This window comes from Natator depressus, chromosome 6 (genome assembly GCF_965152275.1).
Source record: "Natator depressus isolate rNatDep1 chromosome 6, rNatDep2.hap1, whole genome shotgun sequence".
Lineage (NCBI taxonomy): Eukaryota > Metazoa > Chordata > Testudines > Cheloniidae > Natator > Natator depressus.
In genome coordinates, this window is record NC_134239.1 from 18,516,949 (window position 1) to 18,534,332 (window position 17,384).

The 17,384-nt window shown below is 49.1% G+C and overlaps 1 protein-coding gene across 1 annotated transcript in view; it reads right to left on the reverse strand.

Moving 5' to 3' along the window:
* LOC141988758 (NACHT, LRR and PYD domains-containing protein 12-like) overlaps window positions 1–17,384 on the reverse strand; it is a 161,599-nt gene that overhangs the window by 20,688 nt on the left and 123,527 nt on the right. Inside the window, exons 10-11 of the mRNA XM_074954692.1 lie at window positions 16,442–16,612; window positions 10,746–10,916 (exon numbers count right to left, since the gene is read on the reverse strand). Coding sequence (XP_074810793.1) covers window positions 10,746–10,916; window positions 16,442–16,612 — 342 coding nt within the window. The remainder of the gene's footprint in view (window positions 1–10,745; window positions 10,917–16,441; window positions 16,613–17,384) is intronic.

The window sequence follows — 17,384 nt, forward strand, 5'->3', positions numbered from 1 at the left end:
ACCTTAATGAGTTAGAGTGTGTGCGACTTTGCTAAATGTATTAAGAAATTCTATATTTGTAAATATAAAAGAGTTCCTATAATGTGAGTGTTGCACCTGTGCATATCGGGGTTCCCAACTGTCTAATAATTTTAATGATACTGGGCCTGATCTTGGGACAACAACCTGTCTACCCTCAAAGTAATAACTGGACATTTATATTCATAATCTATAGATCAAGCTACAATGTGAGTGGTAGCAGAAGAAGATGGGGGTTTAAGTGAGGGGTCCTGTCAGCACTGCATTTTCCCCTTCTGTGGGTGTGCTGAGATCTATGGGACACCTACCCCTTTACAGGGCTCGGAGCCCCTCTCCCTGCCCACTGTAAGTTTTGGGAGCTGAGGGACCCTGGTCTTCTTGGGGGATCTGAGCTCCCCTCCCTGAACGTCCCTGGGATCTGGGATGGGGGTGGGAATGAAGGTAACAAATTTAACATCTGAAATCCAGACAAGGAATAGTTAAAATTCACATCACCTCTGTGTGGGGGGAAGGGGGAGGCTGGCCAGAATGTGTGAGGGGAGTGTCCCAGTTTGGAGGAGGGGTGGACTGGGTGGACCTGGGACATGGCTGGGGAAGTCTAGCTGAAGCAGGGGCAGGAGTTCCAACTGGAGCTGGCTAGTGGGAGTGAGGGGCCCAGCTCTGTGTGCGGTTTGGACTGTGTAACCAAGGGAGTGTACAGCCCTCCATTAAGCGGCTGCCTGTGATATGCGCATGCAGTAGCATAGGGCAGGAGACAGCAAGGAGACGCTTCTTACATGTTAATGGCTTCTACAGTGCCAACCAATGGCTTCATGCAGTGGTTCCCAAACTGGGGTTCATGAACTCCTGGAGGTTCGCGAAATGTTACAGGGGGCTCTTGGGGATTTGTTTTGCTGTTTTTAAAATTAAATAGGCTGCTAGTGTTGTTTTTAAAGTTATTATGAAGAACAAATTTAAGCTTTGTTGTATCGTGCGTTGTTTGCCTGGACTGCTCAAGACCTGAATGCTTGTGTAGGAGGAACTCTTTGAGTTGGCTTCTTAAATACCTTCATGCTGTTTCACATCTGATACTCCTTGATGAAACATAGGAGCCTTGTCTTATAACTGGCTTAATCAAAGCGATACAAGCTAGAAAAGTGAGATCTTGGAAGAGTGTTGCCGTTTTCATAATGTAATAAAAATACTGTAATGATAAATAATAATTAATAATAAATAGCATAATAAGCATGTCATAAAACAAATTTTATATCTCCTAGATCACTGCTTTTACAATTTATGCTCAGGTAAGGAAGAAAATCCCTGCATACATTCATTTTTAGGAGGGGGTTCGCGAGACTTGACATTTTAGTGAAAGGGTTCGTGAGTTGTTAAAGTTTGGGAACCACTGGCTTAATGGGATGGGAAGGAGACCGGGAGCTGGAAATATTGGTTCAGGGGCTACATGTTGCAGGGAATGTTTGTGTACAGGGTGGAGAAGGAGAAAGACACACCAGTCTTCTCTCACGTGCTAAAAGTTATGTAACAAACCTGTAAGAAAACTGTCAAGGTTTTGGGACATAAAGCATGGAAGAGATTTCTCTCACTCGTCCTGTTAGCGGCTGCTCATTGTAAACATTTCGAAGTATGACCACTATCCCCTTTCCGCTATAACAAAATGTATGGGAGACAGAGGAGCACTGAGGGATCACAAAGCAACCATGCATCCTAGTGGAAAGACCATTGGACTGGAACTATGCCTAGCTCTGCTGCTGGTGCTGAGTGAGCTTGGGCACCTGTAACAGCACCACCTGGGGGCACCTTCCATAACAACATGTACAGTGCCTAGCACAGTGAGGCCCTGATCTCAGCCAAGGCATTTTACCATGACTGCAATTCACTAATAAATAATTTTATTAAAGTTCACGTTACACAGGTTTAAAGGAAGGGTACTGTACATCTGGGGTGAAGCTTGGGTTATGAAAAATTGAAAATCTTGATTATAAAGCTGATGAGATACATGGGGTACATACCAAGCATTGTTCCAGATTAATGTGTGTGAGTTTTTAAAAGTGGTAGGGAATAAGTGTTCTCGGGTACGTTGTTTTGGGCCTCGTGATTGAACACGTCCTTGAAGTAGGAGAAGAGTCTCTCAGACGGGATAGCGCAGTAGGATGAGGGCCCATCAAGGATCTCTCTCATGGCTTTCGGACGGTTCATCCTGTAGAGTTTCTGGATATGGGATGCAGCCACTGGGTCGTAGCAGCAGCTGTCATTCCTTCTCCTGCCTTCTCTGGTGTTGTTGTTACGGTTTGGTGCAGGAAACCTGCGAGCGGTCTACATGCCCCCCTGGGGTTCGCTGCTCCCAGATGCAATTTCCGCAGACAGTTCCACGGTCAGTCTGTCCATAAGGGCGTCAAAGTCTTCGAAGGAGTCCGTCTTCTCCAGCTCCTCCATCCAGGCTTTTTGCCATGGTGCGGCAGCCCTTGCCCATGGCTGCTGCTCCTCTGGCTGCCCCGTCTGGGAAGGCTCGGGCTGGGAAGCTGCTGCGGGGACAACCTGCTGCCTTGTTACCTCCCGAAGTTAAGAGCGGTTCTCGGTCGGATCTTGAGGCAGGGTCACTGGTGTGGTAGGGGGGACTTCTCCCAGTGTTGCTGGGGCAGTGCTGGCTCTTTCAGGAGGGAGGGGGGTTCTGGAAGTGCCGGTGTTGGATCTCAGAGGAAAGCAGTCTTGCTTGGAAGCGCTGGGACCGGTGCTGGTTCTCCTGTGGGCGATTTTCAGCTGGGGGGTCCTTGGTGGAACACGGGACCTTCTGCGGATGGGGTCTCGCTGGGCGACCCTGGAGGTAGTGCTGTGTCTCCTAGGGGCGAGGTCCTGCTGTGTGGTCTGGGGTCTGCAGGCAGCTCCTCCTTCGGCTGCGTCTCACCGGGCAGCCTGCGAGGCGGTGCTGGCTGCTCCGATGGCAGCGTGGTGCGAGGTTACATGCGGGGGAGCACTGACCCGTCTCATGTCGGTTTTGAGCTGGATGATCTGTATGAGGTCACTTAGCCATCTAGTGAGGTCGCTGCCTTGCAAAAGGGCATTGATCCTCCTCACAGTGTGGTCCAGCATGGGGATTCTGGAGATAGGGCTGACCCTTCTGGCTGTTTGTCGGTCTGGGATGGGGACTGTCCTTCCCTCGGTAGATGGTTGGGATGCCCTTCGTGGTTCTGGGGACGCTGGCTGGGGTGCTGAAGCTGGAGCTACAACTACAGGTTGTTCCTCCCTGGTCTGGCACCCTGAACCAGGGAATTTTCCAGATCAGGGGAGGTCTATGCTAGCCCCTCTGCTGCTGCCAGCTGCAGGGCTCTGCTCTGGCGGCAGGGGCCAGCCCGGCATTGACCGAGCGGGGACTGGTGGGGTGGGGGGCGCTCGGGGGAAGAGGCGGGGCGGCTGCGGAGACAGGAACGCAGCCCCGTGGCCAGCAGTGGGGTGCCAGGAGCATGGCCGTGGGGCTGCACTCCTGGCCCCACTGCCAGCTGCGATGCTGTGCTCCCAGCACCCAGCCAGGAGGCTCCACAGCCACCTTGCCTCATCTTCCCCCGAGAGCCAATCAAAGATATGGTGAAAGACCTCCTCATGGAAATTTGTTTCTATTGTAAACTAAAAAAATCCCTGTCATACAAACTTAAACCTTTGTGTTTAGTCTCTACTCGAAAGTGGTCACATAAACAAGCAATTTCTGCAGAAATATGCCTACAGTCATGTTCTGCTTTGGCTCATGCCTCACACCTGATATTGAGTGTAAGCAGGGTGGAGGAAAATGGATGTTTGTTTTAATAAAAGAATCACAGTCATTGTCTGATTTTTTTTCCTTAAATCAGATTAATTGAAACTGGACTTTTTATTTAAATTAAATCTATTTTGCTTTTAAAATATTTACAATTAAATAAAAAATTATAACATCCTGTGTTAAAGCATAAACTACTATAATCTGTATATAAATTATTTAAATTAAATAAAAATGATATTCAAGAAGTATGTGTTTTCTGATGAACTGGTGGAAGTTATCTGCTGAGCACCTGGAAGCTCTGAGAATACCACCTCAACATAGGGATCGGCTTCTGGCTCCCAGCTGCAGAGCTGGGAAGTCTGGAAGCACCAGCTCCCTACCTTTAAGGCTCCTGGCTCAGCCACTGTTCCCAGGGCTTCTAGGTTCCCATGGCTTCTAGAATCCTGATTCACAATCAATCCACTAGGGCTGACAGGGAGCCAGAAGTCTAGAAGCCATGGGAGCCGTGGCTGAGCTAAAAGAGTGGTTTTCAACTTTTTTGGTCTCCGGACCCATTTGTAAACTTTGATGGCCTGTCGCGAGCCAGTAAATAGATTCAGTGCAAAAATGTCTGGCTTATGAAATATTTCTAACCTAATTTCTAATACTTATACACCACATTAGTCTACATCTTAGTCTCATCCAGAAACCTGCCAGTAGCGTCTGGGGTATATTCCCCTTCGGGGAGTTCAGGTCCCAAAGAATCCATGAGTTTTTCATCCCACACTCTCAGACTCAGAGTCACGACTGACCTCGAGGGCGGGGGGGAGACTCAGAGAGACTGGAGGGAGGGGGCTGCCGGGACTGAGGGTACTAATACCTAAGAATTCCCCATGCCTCCAACCAAAGAATGACTCTCAGCAGCACCTGCTGCCACGTGCTCCCCGACTGCACTGACCAAACTAATCCACTGGGGCCTTCAATGGCTGTTTTTTATTCTGGAGTTTTGCCAACAAGTCAGAATCCACGGCCAAAGCCGTGGAAACCACAGCGACAGGCCCAGTCTCCATTTCTCAGACAGGCTCAGGCTGAGAGTTCACTGAATCAGGAGCCACAGAGCCACTAATACCATCACCCCTGGGTGTAAAGGGGCCACTAACCCCCTTCTCTCCAGAACCAACATCCCCAGAGATAGCTGGAGCCTGCTGGCACTCAGTCCCTCCTGCAGCCACCCCACCCTGCGCTTTACCCTCAGAGCCCCCCACATTCCCCGGCACAGGGTCACCAGGGGCAGCCTGCCTCTTCTTAGGGCACTGATTGACTCAGTGTGTCAGACTCCCACAACGAAAACAGGCCACTTCCTCAGTGGCAACAAACATGATGTTGTCACACTCCCCAATCCTATACTTCAGGGACACTTTAAATACTTTGGAAGCACAGTTTAATATCATATAGGCTGCCAATGAAAGGACAAGACATGCTGAACTTCTGGGCTTTACAGCTGAAAGGAATCCTCCTAATAGGGCTAGTGATCTTACCATAACTCGCCAGGCCTCTGGCCACCTGCTCATTTCCTAAAAATGGAGGAACATTAGAAACAGCAACTTGAACAGCAGGTGTTGAGAGGGGCACAACAGGGACAAAAACACCCTAATCCCCTCCACAACCATCTGCTTACGGAGGCTTTGTGTGGTAACAAACAATACAGCCTTGCTCATGCGGGAGGCAATACCTCACGTTCTTAAACCCAATGACCTTCCACACAGCTAGAACATGCTCCTCCACCGAGGAAAAGCCTGGAGGCAAAATCCGAAACCCACTGCCACACGTTAAACTCTCAGACTCTGCAACAAATTGTAATCTTTGTCCCCCTGGGCCCTCAACCGGCCATCCCAGTCCACAGGGTGCCCAAAAGCCTGCTAAGACAAAAGAAATCCTGAAATAAACCCACAACTACCAAAAAATAATGAAACACACACACAAACAAAAAAAAATTCCCCAAAACACAGACAACAGCAAAGCACACTCACTCTCAACCTCCATCCTAAACAATCCCACAGTCCTCAGTGAGAGAGATCCCCCTGTACTGCCTGCTCTGTGTGTGGGTATGTCTGAGAGAGAGAGAGAGATCCTGATACACTTCCCCCTGCCACTTGTGTGTGTGAGAGAGGGAGAGAGGCAGCCTGACAAAGGGAGAGGGTTTACAATTGGAAGCTGGGAGAGAGGAGAGAGACAGCACAGATCAGGGAGCCCCTGCTAAATTCCCACTCCCCCAAAAGGTGAGACTGTGGCTTCAGGGATATGGCAGCTCCAGCACTGCAGTGACCAGAATCCAGAGAGAGAGAGAGAGAGAGAGAGAGATATCTTACCCAGCACAGGTTACCAAGAGCCCGCTGGTATCCCAAGGGATTTTAATGAAACTGGATGGAGTCAGGAGAGGAGCCTGCCCTAACGAGGCATGAATTAAAAGGTGACTTTTGTTTTAGTCAGCAACAACCATAGAGGTGCAACACTCCATCTCAGGACATGTGACCTCAGCAGCACCATCCACCTTGGGAGGGTGCCGGTTGGGAGATGGGGTTAGAGGAGTTTGTGAGCATTAGGATGCAGGAAATTGGGTTAATAATGTTCCTTAATTATTAGATAATCTTAACCAATTCCTTCCCTAGATCTTATTTTCCTGTGACCAATAAAATTCACCTTTCTGTTATAGTGTTATTTTTGGTGTGTCATTCATTTGCTGAGGAGAGGCTGAGGGAACTGGGGATGTTTAGTCTTCGGAAGAGAAGAATGAGGGGGGATTTGATAGCTGCTTTCAACTACCTGAAAGGGGGTTCCAAAGAGGATGGCTCTAGACTGTTCTCAATGGTAGCAGATGACAGGACAAGGAGTAATGGTCTCAAGTTGCAGTGTGGGAGATTTAGGTTGGATATTAGGAAAAACTTTTTCATTAGGAGGGTGGTGAAACACTGGAATGCGTTACCTAGGGAGGTGGTGGAATCTCCTTCCTTAGAAGTTTTTAAGGTCAGGCTTGACAAAGCCCTGGCTGGGATGATTTAATCGGGGATCGGTCCTGCTTTGAGCAGGGGGTTGGACTAGATGAGCTCCTGAGGTCCCTTCCAACCCTGATATTCTATGATTCTATGATTTTATTTTCTCTATTGTCCCCTGTAAACTGGGCTTTACGATTCTTTCCAGCCTGAAGTATTATCATGGCTTTATCAAAGGATAGCCATCCTGTGCACTGGGCACAGTGCAAAGTCTCTGTGAGTGGAGATACCAGGAGCCATAAAAGAAAAAGAATCCAGAATCTGATTCGTGCAAGGAGTGGAGAGAAAATACCACACATACTGGTGATAGCAAGCGTCTGGGAAAGAAAAGGGAGGAGGGGCTACATACTACTATAATAAAAACAAGTTTTAAAACCTAAAGACAGATGGCTTTTTCTGACTACTGGTGTGTGGGTGGGGGAGGGTCTTTAATAGCAGCTGATGGTTCCTGTCTGCTGCAGGCCGTGTAGCGGAGAGTGCCACCTCCTGATCATCAAGAGGGAAGAGGAGGAAGAGGCTAAACAATACGGATGATGGGAATAAAAGGATAAAACAAGCAGTGCTGAGATGAGTCCTATCCACCTACAAACTGATAGGGAAAGCTCTGAGACCTGGATAGAGGCCTGGTGGGATGGATGGCGACAGAAGCACCTCAGCCCTCCAGGCCATGGATCTGATGTTCTTGGGAGAGAAAAGGGGAACCTGCATTAGGCGTTAGTTTATTGGCTAAGAAAATGAAATGAGAGCAACTGAGAAGTTAAAGCAGGTAAATTATATTAACAGGTGAGTCACAGTTTGTAATTCCAGATTGTGGCTGTGATGTAATAAACTGCCAGTGTCCTAAAAGTCTTTTCAGGGTACCCAGATTGTCTCTGGGGATCTCAGCTTTGCATCTGATTTCCTTGAAAGAGTCCAAACAGTCAGAGATAAAGGATCGTTCCCTGAAACCATATGTATAAGTTCTTCTGTCAGAAAATAGGCTGACAGCTTCTACCCATATGGGCTTTTCCTCTGAAGACAGGAAGTGAAGAATGCTTTTAGACTCTGAGACCTCCGGTCATTATATACAATGGCCAGTTGCTTTGAAATTAGCATTTTACAAGGCTTCTTTGAAATAAATAACATATAAAATCCCACTGACTAAGAAAAGCTTCTGAGAGATTTGTTGTACATCGACACCACCAATTGGAGATCACCACCAACTGTATTTCTCTGTGTTCTTTTTATTTTATATATATATGCCTTATGACAATTAAATGCTAGAATTAGTTAAAGTGGGATAAATGTGTTAGTGGGAATAAAGAACTGATAACTAAGGATTATAAGTAGATGTAATAAGAAATGTTGGTGATTTGTGTTGTTCCATGGTATAGTTTCTGGACCCCAGTGCTGGTCTATGTTAACCACTTCCAAGACTGCATGTGTTCTTTGTGTTCAGTACATGCCTAGTATATTTGCTTATCTACATCTGACAGAAAAACTGTCGTGTATTTACATATGTGGTTCTGGGGGAATTTATAAAGTGTTGGTCAGTTAAGAGCCCCACGTGTCCTGATCTGAAACATACTGTCCAAGGTAAAAGCTGACCTGAAAAGAATCTAGTATTAACATTAGTCTGCTAACACTGTTTAGCTAAACGCATTTCAGATTGGCTAATCTAGTTGGTTACATTTCAGCTTTAAAATCTAATCGGCCCCCTGGCAAATTCATAAAATGGCTCCACATTTACAGTTACAGCTGTGCGTTGTGCTTGGCATTGTATGGAATTGGGCCAATGTCCTTTGCATAGAATTCTACCATGTGCAGCAATTTCATCTCTATTATTATTAATTAAATTGTAATGGGCTTCTTCTCCCCCAGTGGCTGGGCTGCAAGGGGTTGTGGCAAGAGAGAGAGAGAGAGAGAGGCTGAGGGAATGGGAAATTGAAACAAAGTGTTCTTATGGTTGGTGGTGCTGCCCGTCTCCGCTCCGGGGGAAACAGGCATTGCTGTGTTAAGAGATTTTTGCATTTTAGATAATGTGGTCTAGCCTCATTCCTTCCAATACCCCGATGTTACAATATATATTGTACCAGTGTGGTTCTATGGTGGGGGTACAAGGGATTATTCCCCTGGCCAGCCGTCTACAATTACTTTGTCATGCTGTTGTGAGATTGGTCATTTTTTGTTTCTTGTCTGAGCCTGTGAAAGGTTGCTTTGGAAATGGGTAGTACTGGAGCCAAACTGCTCTTCTTGTATCTCCCTGATTTCACCATTTATAGATGGCCTTAAAACCACAGCGGCTTTAAGGAGCTCCTTTCTGGGCCTTTCTTTCACATTAATAAGTACTTTTGTAGGGTCATAATTATTTTCTGACATCTAGCTGTATTAGGAAGACAGCCTGAAATATAGGTCCATGTATCAGAGGGCTGGTATGAGTCCTAAGGCCTGGGTTAAGGTAATGATCAAAACTTGGGAATATAAAGCAAAGTCAGGTTGTGAGCAACAGGCAGGCCCTGCTCACAGAATTTGGCAACCATAGGGCTGATATTGCTAGGCACAGAACACTCGTGCAAGCACATTCCAGAAAGGTGGTACCAGAACACCTTGATACAGGCAAACTCCCCATAGATAACAAGAACATAGTGACCCATCCTAAGGATAAGGTCAGGATGACAGCATGACAGATTGGGATATTATGATCCAACCAATATGTACAAGGTAATAGTAGTGAGGTGGGATAGGAGAGCAGTCTGTGGATTTAATGATGGGTAGGAGAAAGTACAGGTTGAGGTGGTAACCTGTGTGCAAATCTGAAGGGATTGTAAAGGGTATGAAGGAGTTGTTAAATTTTACAAATGTGGCATTCTCTCAGCGCCGTAGGCTCAGTGTTTGAGTATAGGGCAAGGGCAGGTAGCATCTGTCCATCAAATGAAATGCCGGATTGCAAGTGTTTATGTTATGGTCATTCTGAGACATCATTCAGAGAGGGCAGAGTTAACGTTGTGTGGGCGTTTACCTTAATTTAATTTTTCCCAGACATTTACAGTTCATTCTCAGATTTCCACCCTGGCCGTGTTTCAACCTCAAAGTTGAAGGCTCAGACTGGTGTTAAATGGCCCATTCATTTAATGCAATGTTCTCAGCTGAAAGAGACTACCGCATGGGGATGAGTATAGCCTGAAAAAATAGCTCAGATATGTGAACTGCTCCATTCCTTTCAGTGGTTGTTCCTTTCCCCCTCCTCAGTGCCAGAGTTTCTGATATGTGCCAAGTGTCTCAGTTCTTAGCTCCTCGCCCCAGTCTCAGCACTGTGTTCTTGGTGCATCTCTGAACATGCCAGTTCTAAGCTAGTGGGCAGGGATTCCCTAGATCTTGGCTCACATGTGGGGTAGGGAAATGGGCTTGGACACCCACAACGAGCAATCCCCCTGTCACATGGCTCACATGAGGGCAGCAGGGATGGGGGAGGACACACCGCTGTAGAGGGGCTGGGGAAACACAGGTTGTGGCTCACACTAACTATTTTCCCCCTGTGCCCATTGCAGACCCTCATGTCCCCCTCCCCAGCTCCCATCCATCTCCTTCCCACTCTTGCTAGACCCCCGTTTCCTGAGCCTCAACCCCTCTTCCCACCTATTCTTTCACCCCCAATTGTCCTTCCCTCCTAATGAGCAGTTGCTTGTGTAGTTATTTTATTTTCAAACAATAGTTTCAGCACCTTCTGCATATTCTGCCACACTCAGATCCTATTTCCCTCCAATTAAAATCCCCCTGTAACAGAGGCAGACTGGAGCAATACGCCTGCTTCTTTTACTTCAGATTTCTGCCCGGGGTTGGATTTGGACTCACAGAGCCAGGGGTGGTACACAGACGCAGTTATTGTAACACATCCCCGGAGATATCCAGGTCCTGTGATGGGTGGTTTTCCAGATAGTAGCCTCTCCCTCTCTCTGCCGGCTGTTACTTACTCCAGTCTCTGCAGTTTGCAGTTCGGGTGTGTCAGCCCCTTACACAGCAGCCGCACTCCGGCATCTCCCAGATTATTACCACGCAGGTGTAGCTCTGTCAGGCTCTGGCTGGTTCTGAGAACAGGGGCGAGATCCCCGCAGCCAGCGGCTGTGACACCGCAGCTCCGCAAGCTACAGGAGAGAGAAAGACGGAGAAGGGGGATCATGATATGAATGGGGCTCGTCACAGCTGCTCAAACAGGTGGCCCCACCCACCAGCCGCTCTGCCTGACCGATCAGCATCGAGAATGAGCCAGAAATCCTGCTACAGACTCTGTCCGAAGACCCACCTCTTGTCCAGTGAGAAACAAACAGTAGGTGGGACTTCCTGTCTAAACTCCACCCCTTGCCCTTTACCCTTCACCAAGCAACAGTGAGAATGGCCTAGACCCTCAAACCTCTGCCACTGACCAATGAGGAATAAGGTTTGGGGTAAGACTCCTTCCTGAGCCCCGCTCCTCGCCCTTTTTTAGTGGCCAACCAGAATTCAGAAAGAGTAAAAAGTTGCCCTTTAAGTGCTGCCCACTCAGCTCCTGACCAATCAGGTTGATCTTGCCACTGATCAGCCCCAGAATCAGTGGTGAGCTGGAGCCCGTTCGCACCGGTTCGCTAGAACTGGTTGTTAAATTTAGAAGCCCTTTTAGAACTGGTTGTTCCACGAGGGAGAACCGGTTCTAAAAGGGCTTCTAAATTTAACCAGCCAAAAGTGGCTGCAGAGCACCCACCAGCAGCTCCCCGCCCCGCCCCCCACCCCAACTCACCTCTGCTCCGCCTCCTCCCCTGAACATGCCACCCCACTCTGCTTCTCCATCTCCACCCCCCAGGCTTCCCGCAAATCAGCTGTTCATGCGGGAAGACGGGGCAGGCTAAGAAGCAAGTGGCGGCTTCGCGCTCAGGCCCAGGGAGGCGGAGATTAGCTGGGGGGTGCGCACCGCAGCAGGTAACTGGGGGGTGGGGGGCACGCCCCGCCCCAGCTCACCTCCGCCACCCTCGGCCTGAGCGCGAAGCCGCCACCTGCTTCTCAGGCCTCCCAGGCTTCCCACCGAACAGCTGATTCGCTCTGCACCCACCAAATTTTCCCCGTGGATGCTCCAGCCCAGAGCACCCAGGGAGTCGGCGCCTAAGGCGTCACTTTTGATGTTATCAGGGGGGGAGCGGCTGCTTCCCCCCAGCTACGTCCCCCACCCCTAGGAGCCAGAGGGACCTGCCGGATAATTCCTGGGAGCTGCCCCAGGTAAGCACCTCCGGGACACCCCACCTCGCCCCTCAGCAGGTGCCTCTGGCTCTTAGGGGTGGGGTGGGAACCCACTATGGTGGCCCACGAGACCCTTCTGCCCGGTTCTGGGGGCAGTTAGGGGACAGGGGAGGGGGGTGGATGGGGCAGGAGTCCCGGGGGGCGGGGGTGGGCAACGACCCCCTCATGGGGTGAGGAGGGAACCCGTTGTTAAGATTTTGGCAGCTCATCACTGCCCAGTATGGTGTGACCCAATCAGGGCAGGCCCATCGCTACAGGGAGGCTGTAGGGGGAGCCCCCTCCCCAGGCAGCTGGGCCAGGCTCAGAGCAGGAGGAGCTGGGAGATCCTGACCCTCCGCGCCCCCGGCACTAGCTCTGCTGCTGCCCTGCAGGACACAGATGTCTCCTGTCTCTGCCCCCAACCCACAAGCTCCCAGCTCTGAGCCTCAGGCATGGGGTGGGGAGGCAGCTGCGGGCCCAGCACTGGCAGAACCACACCCACCTTCCTCTGAGACCAGGGATCAAAGTGGTGGAGAGACAAAGAGAAGAAGATCCCCCTGGCAGGGGGTTCCCTAGGATGTGGGGAGGGAAAAGCCCCTGAAAAGAAGGTGACTGTGTGACCCTGTTGGCAGGGCCTGTTCCAGGGTCTCTGGAAGGGTTATAAAAGTAGGAGTTCTGCTAGTTTCTTTAACCCCCCTGCAGAGTCTGGGCTCCTGATGGAGCTGCCAGGCAGCTGAGTGGGTAACCATGGCAGCAGGCTGGCTACGTCCATGTGCACTTCAAGGACCACCCGCAAGTGTGGCTGTCTTTGTCCTCCTTTGAGGCCTCACAACGAGCCCCCTGCACACCCAAACATGATCCCACCCCCACCTGCTAAATGTTGCACACACGTCGAGAAACCCCTTCCACTAGAGCTGTCACCTGCACGGCCTCCTTCATCACCTCATTTGCCTTAAAATATTATTACTCTGCCCAATGGGGAGGTGTGATGGGACCCCCGAGGTGCGACCTGTGACTGTGGGACCGCTGTGCCCCCTTTACTCTCCATTCTGGGTTGTCTCTCACAATGCCATACTGGTGGCAAGCAGCAAACCCCTGCAGGTGCTGTTACCACTCAGTAAAACTGCATGTGGAGCCCCACACCCAGCTAGATTGCGTGAATGCTCCCAGAGCCACTCATGAATGCCTTTAGCGTCTCTGACCTCCAGTCATTACATGCAATGGCGAGTTGCTTTGAAATTAGCATTTCAAAAGGTTTTTTGAAATAAAGGAAATATAAAATCCCTCTAAGAAAAGCTTCTGAGAGATTTATTGTACATCAACACCACCACTGGCGTCTATGATGTGCTGGTTAGTAAGTTCCCAGTTGATGAGTGATTTTTCTACAGAATCTGTCATAATGAGAACTACTCCCTCTGCGTGCTTGTTGTCACTACGCCCTGAATAAATCAGATGTTTCTTCTCTTGCCCGAAGTATTTATTATCCCCATCTCTCAATCTGCTCTCACCGACGCCCAGGATTTCAAGTCTATAGTTACCCATAACTCCCATGATCTGCAAGATCTTTGATGTGTGAAACATTGTTCTCACATTCCAGTAACCAACCCTGAAGTGTTTTCTTGCTGTCAGCATCCAACTTTTCAGGGCCTTGGCTTCCAGAGACTGGCTTTCATCAGGAGCCTTCCTGAAGCACAAAGGGGCAGCAGTGTTCATTTTTACCGGAATGGTAGCCTGGTTCTGTTTCTATAACTGGTGAGATGTTTTTATGAGACTATGTCTTTAGCCTTGTACACAACCCTCCTGACTTTATCCGGGCTTGGGACTGACAGACACAGGCATAAGATGCAGCATTGTCCCTAGTTTTTTAGACAGAGTTTGCTTGTTTGTTTAAATTTTGTTATTTTTTCAGATGTTCTGTTTGTTTAGTAGCTAAACTCAGTTTCTCTCTATCCTGTTTTCCTATAGGAGCTAGACAGGAGAGTGCTCTGGGCTCAAAGGAAGAATATCCTTGGAGGTCCTCCACGCAGCCCAGAGAATGCTCACCGAAGTTCTTCCCCACCTGCTATAGTGGAGTCCCTTGGGGCTGGAAGGATGGGAGCATTCAGTTGGTGATGGAGAACCATGGAAAAGAGGTTTTAGTTGGGGTGGAGGAATGTAGAGGATAGGGTTCATCCGGGTGTTAATTTTTTAACTAATTACCCAGCTCTGAGTTCCCTTTAGTACATCTCAGGAGTGTGGAAATTGATGTGGATGCTGCCAACAGGCAGTCATTATGCATTGTGGGGTGTCTGTGTTCATGCACGGCCATGGTGTAGCATTTTATGTTTTTGCACAAGAATTACCAATGCACCAAGCAATTTTTTTAAAGCTGACACATGTTTGAAGTTCTAATGCTATAACATTGTATTTCTCATTCACTGTGTCTTTGTAAATCTGAGGGGTGGGTGTTTGAGGGCACACTGAGCAGAGATCACTGAGTCTCCCCTCACCTGCTCTGGGGCTAGCATGCAGCAGGGATATGAGTGGCACAGCTTGCTGAAAAATGGAAACAATTCTCTTTGGAATATTTTGTTTAGTACTTCATCCATTTTTGAACCAAAATTATGAATTTTTGCAACTAACTCCAGTGAGCGGCTTGTCAGGTGACAGAATCAGCTTTATTGAGTTTAAGGCCACAAGAGACTATTAGTTCATCTAGTCTGCCCTCCTGCACATCACAGGCTATTACATTTCCCCTAAAATCTCCTGTGTTGAGCCCCGTGATTTTGAGTTATCAAAGTGCTTGTGGAAGAATGGGGTAAGGGCAGCGTGGAACTGCACTGCGCGGAGACTCACTGCACAACTGCAGCTGCTTTGCCAGTGTTTGTGCTAAAAGAGAGTAGAGGGATGTGTTGGTAAAAAATATGTGATTGTATTTCCTCTGAGCAGGTTAAGCACCAGAGGTGATGGGATCCCTTGGGCACTGCTGTACGCACGTTTGTGTGTGGCTGGGCAGTGTTAGAGGTTTGGTGCGGAGTTGTGCTGTTACTGCCAAGGCCAATGGCCTGTAGCAGACAGTCTCAACTGCGCTCCACAGGGACAATCTCACTGGAGATGCCCAGGTTCAGACTCCTGGGCATTGGAGCAGAGTGTTCTCAACAGCTAGAACTCAGCTGTAGAAGGCCTTCTGAGAGGGGATCAGACTGAGCCCCAGCCTGGCCATAGAGCAAAATGCAAGATCTCTTCTTCGCTAAAGCCCTTACCAGGAACAACACCAGGGTCAGCATGAGATGGAGATGGTGTAATAAGAGGAAAGATAAAGAATAAGAGAAAAGAAAATTGGGTTGGTGTGACACAGAGTGCCCTTGGCACAGGGTCCCCTGTTCTTTGCAAACAGCTCTCACCTCAGGCCTGGTAAGCTCATTACACCAAATACTTCTTAAAGGATATTTATTCATCAAGTATAGCATGTAACGTATCTACAGAACCCTGTGTTGTCTACCCTTGCCACATCTCAGAACATTCAATGGAAAAGCATCAAATACCATGGCAAATGATCAAAACCACTTGGAAGTGAAAAGGAACATCACAGCAGGCAGGGGATCACCAGCTAGTTCTGCAACTGACTGAGCTTTGTGGGGAAAACATTTTTCATTAGATAGGAAAGGTAACTATTGATGAATGTAGATCCAGGTTCACACTTTAGGAGTTTGTTTTGTGTTACAACCAGTTGTTTCCATCACGTTCTCTCTTTCCTGGATAAATCTTTATTCTTTCTTAAATAAACCTACTTTATAGAATCATAGAATCTCAGGGTTGGAAGGGACCTCAGGAGGTCATCTAGTCCAACCCCCTGCTCAAAGCAGACCAATCCCCAATTTTTGCCCCAGATCCCAAAATGGCCCCCTCAAGGATTGAGCTCACAACCCTGGGTTTAGCAGGCCAAAGCTCAAACCACTGAGCTATCCCCCCCAACTTTAGTTTTATGATAAGTGTTCACAAGTGCTATGTGGCTTACAGGAGCACTAGTTAAGGTAACTCTGATAAACTGGGGTACGCTACACCTTTGGGTGCAGAGATTCTGGTACTTCTGTGAGTAACCAGAGTCAGGGGCAGTATATCATAGGAGAATGAATCAGGGATTCAGTGATTAGGGTGCCCATCTTGTTAGCCTGCAAAGCAAAGCTGGGGCTGGCATAAGCCCAGAGGAGAGTGCTTGAGTGAGTGAAGAGCTGGTGGTGCCAGGGAGCTGACACCCAAATACTCCTAGTAAGACTCTGTAGGCGGAGGGGGTGGGGTAATGCGGTAACTCTCCATCCCCAATAACATCAGAGTGGAGCAGAGAGAAAAAAAAAATCTCCTCCCCTCCACTATCTCTCACTGTGTTAAGCACTTTACACAGAGGACACCTGTGAATACACCGAGGAGGCCAAATGTTACTTACTCCAATTTCTGCAGTTTGCAGTTCGGGTGTTTCAGTCCCTCACACAGCAGCCGCACTCCAGCATCTCCGAGTTTATTACCACCCAGGTCCATCTCTGTCAGGCTCTGGTTGGTTCTGAAAACAGCAGCAAGATCCCCAAAGCCAGTGTCTGTGAGACCACAGTCCCGCAACCTGCAGGAGAGAAACACAGAGAAGGGGGATCACAGTGTGAAGGGGGCTCGTCACAGCTGTTCTGACAGGCGGCCCCACCCACCAGCCCCTCTCCCTGACCAATCCACGTGAAGAATGAAGTAGAAGCCCTGCTCCACTGCCTGTCCCAACCCCCACCCTATGCCAATGAGGAAACAGTGTGGGGTGGAACTTCCTGCCTAAGCCCCACCCCTTGCACTTCATTCTTGACCAATCAGCACTGTGAATGGACCAGACGCCCCCAATCCTTAAACTTCTCCCATTGACCAATAAGGATTAAGGTTTGGGGTGAGACTTCCTCACTAAGCACCGCCCCTAACCCTTTCCACTGACCAACCAGAATTTAAAGGGCAGCCACCAGGACACCCTAAGCCCCACCTACCCAGCTCTCAGCCAATCAGATTGGACTTGCCACTGATCAGCCCCGGGATGGTGCGACCCAATCAGAGCAGCCCCATCGCTCCGGGGAGGCTGTAGGGGGAGCCCCCTCCCCAGGCAGCTGGGCCAGGCTCAGAGCAGGAGGAGCTGGGAGATCCTGACCCACCACACCCCCAGAACTAGCTCAGCTGCTCCCCTGCAGGACACAGACGTCTCCTGTCTCTGCCCTCAACCCATCAGCTCCCAGCTTTGATCTTCAGGCCTGGGGAGGGGAGGCAGCGGCAAGGCCCAGCACTGGCAGCATCACACCCACCTGCCTCTGAGACCCGGGAGCAAAGGCTGGGGGGATTGGAAGACAAAGAGGAGATCAGCCCCA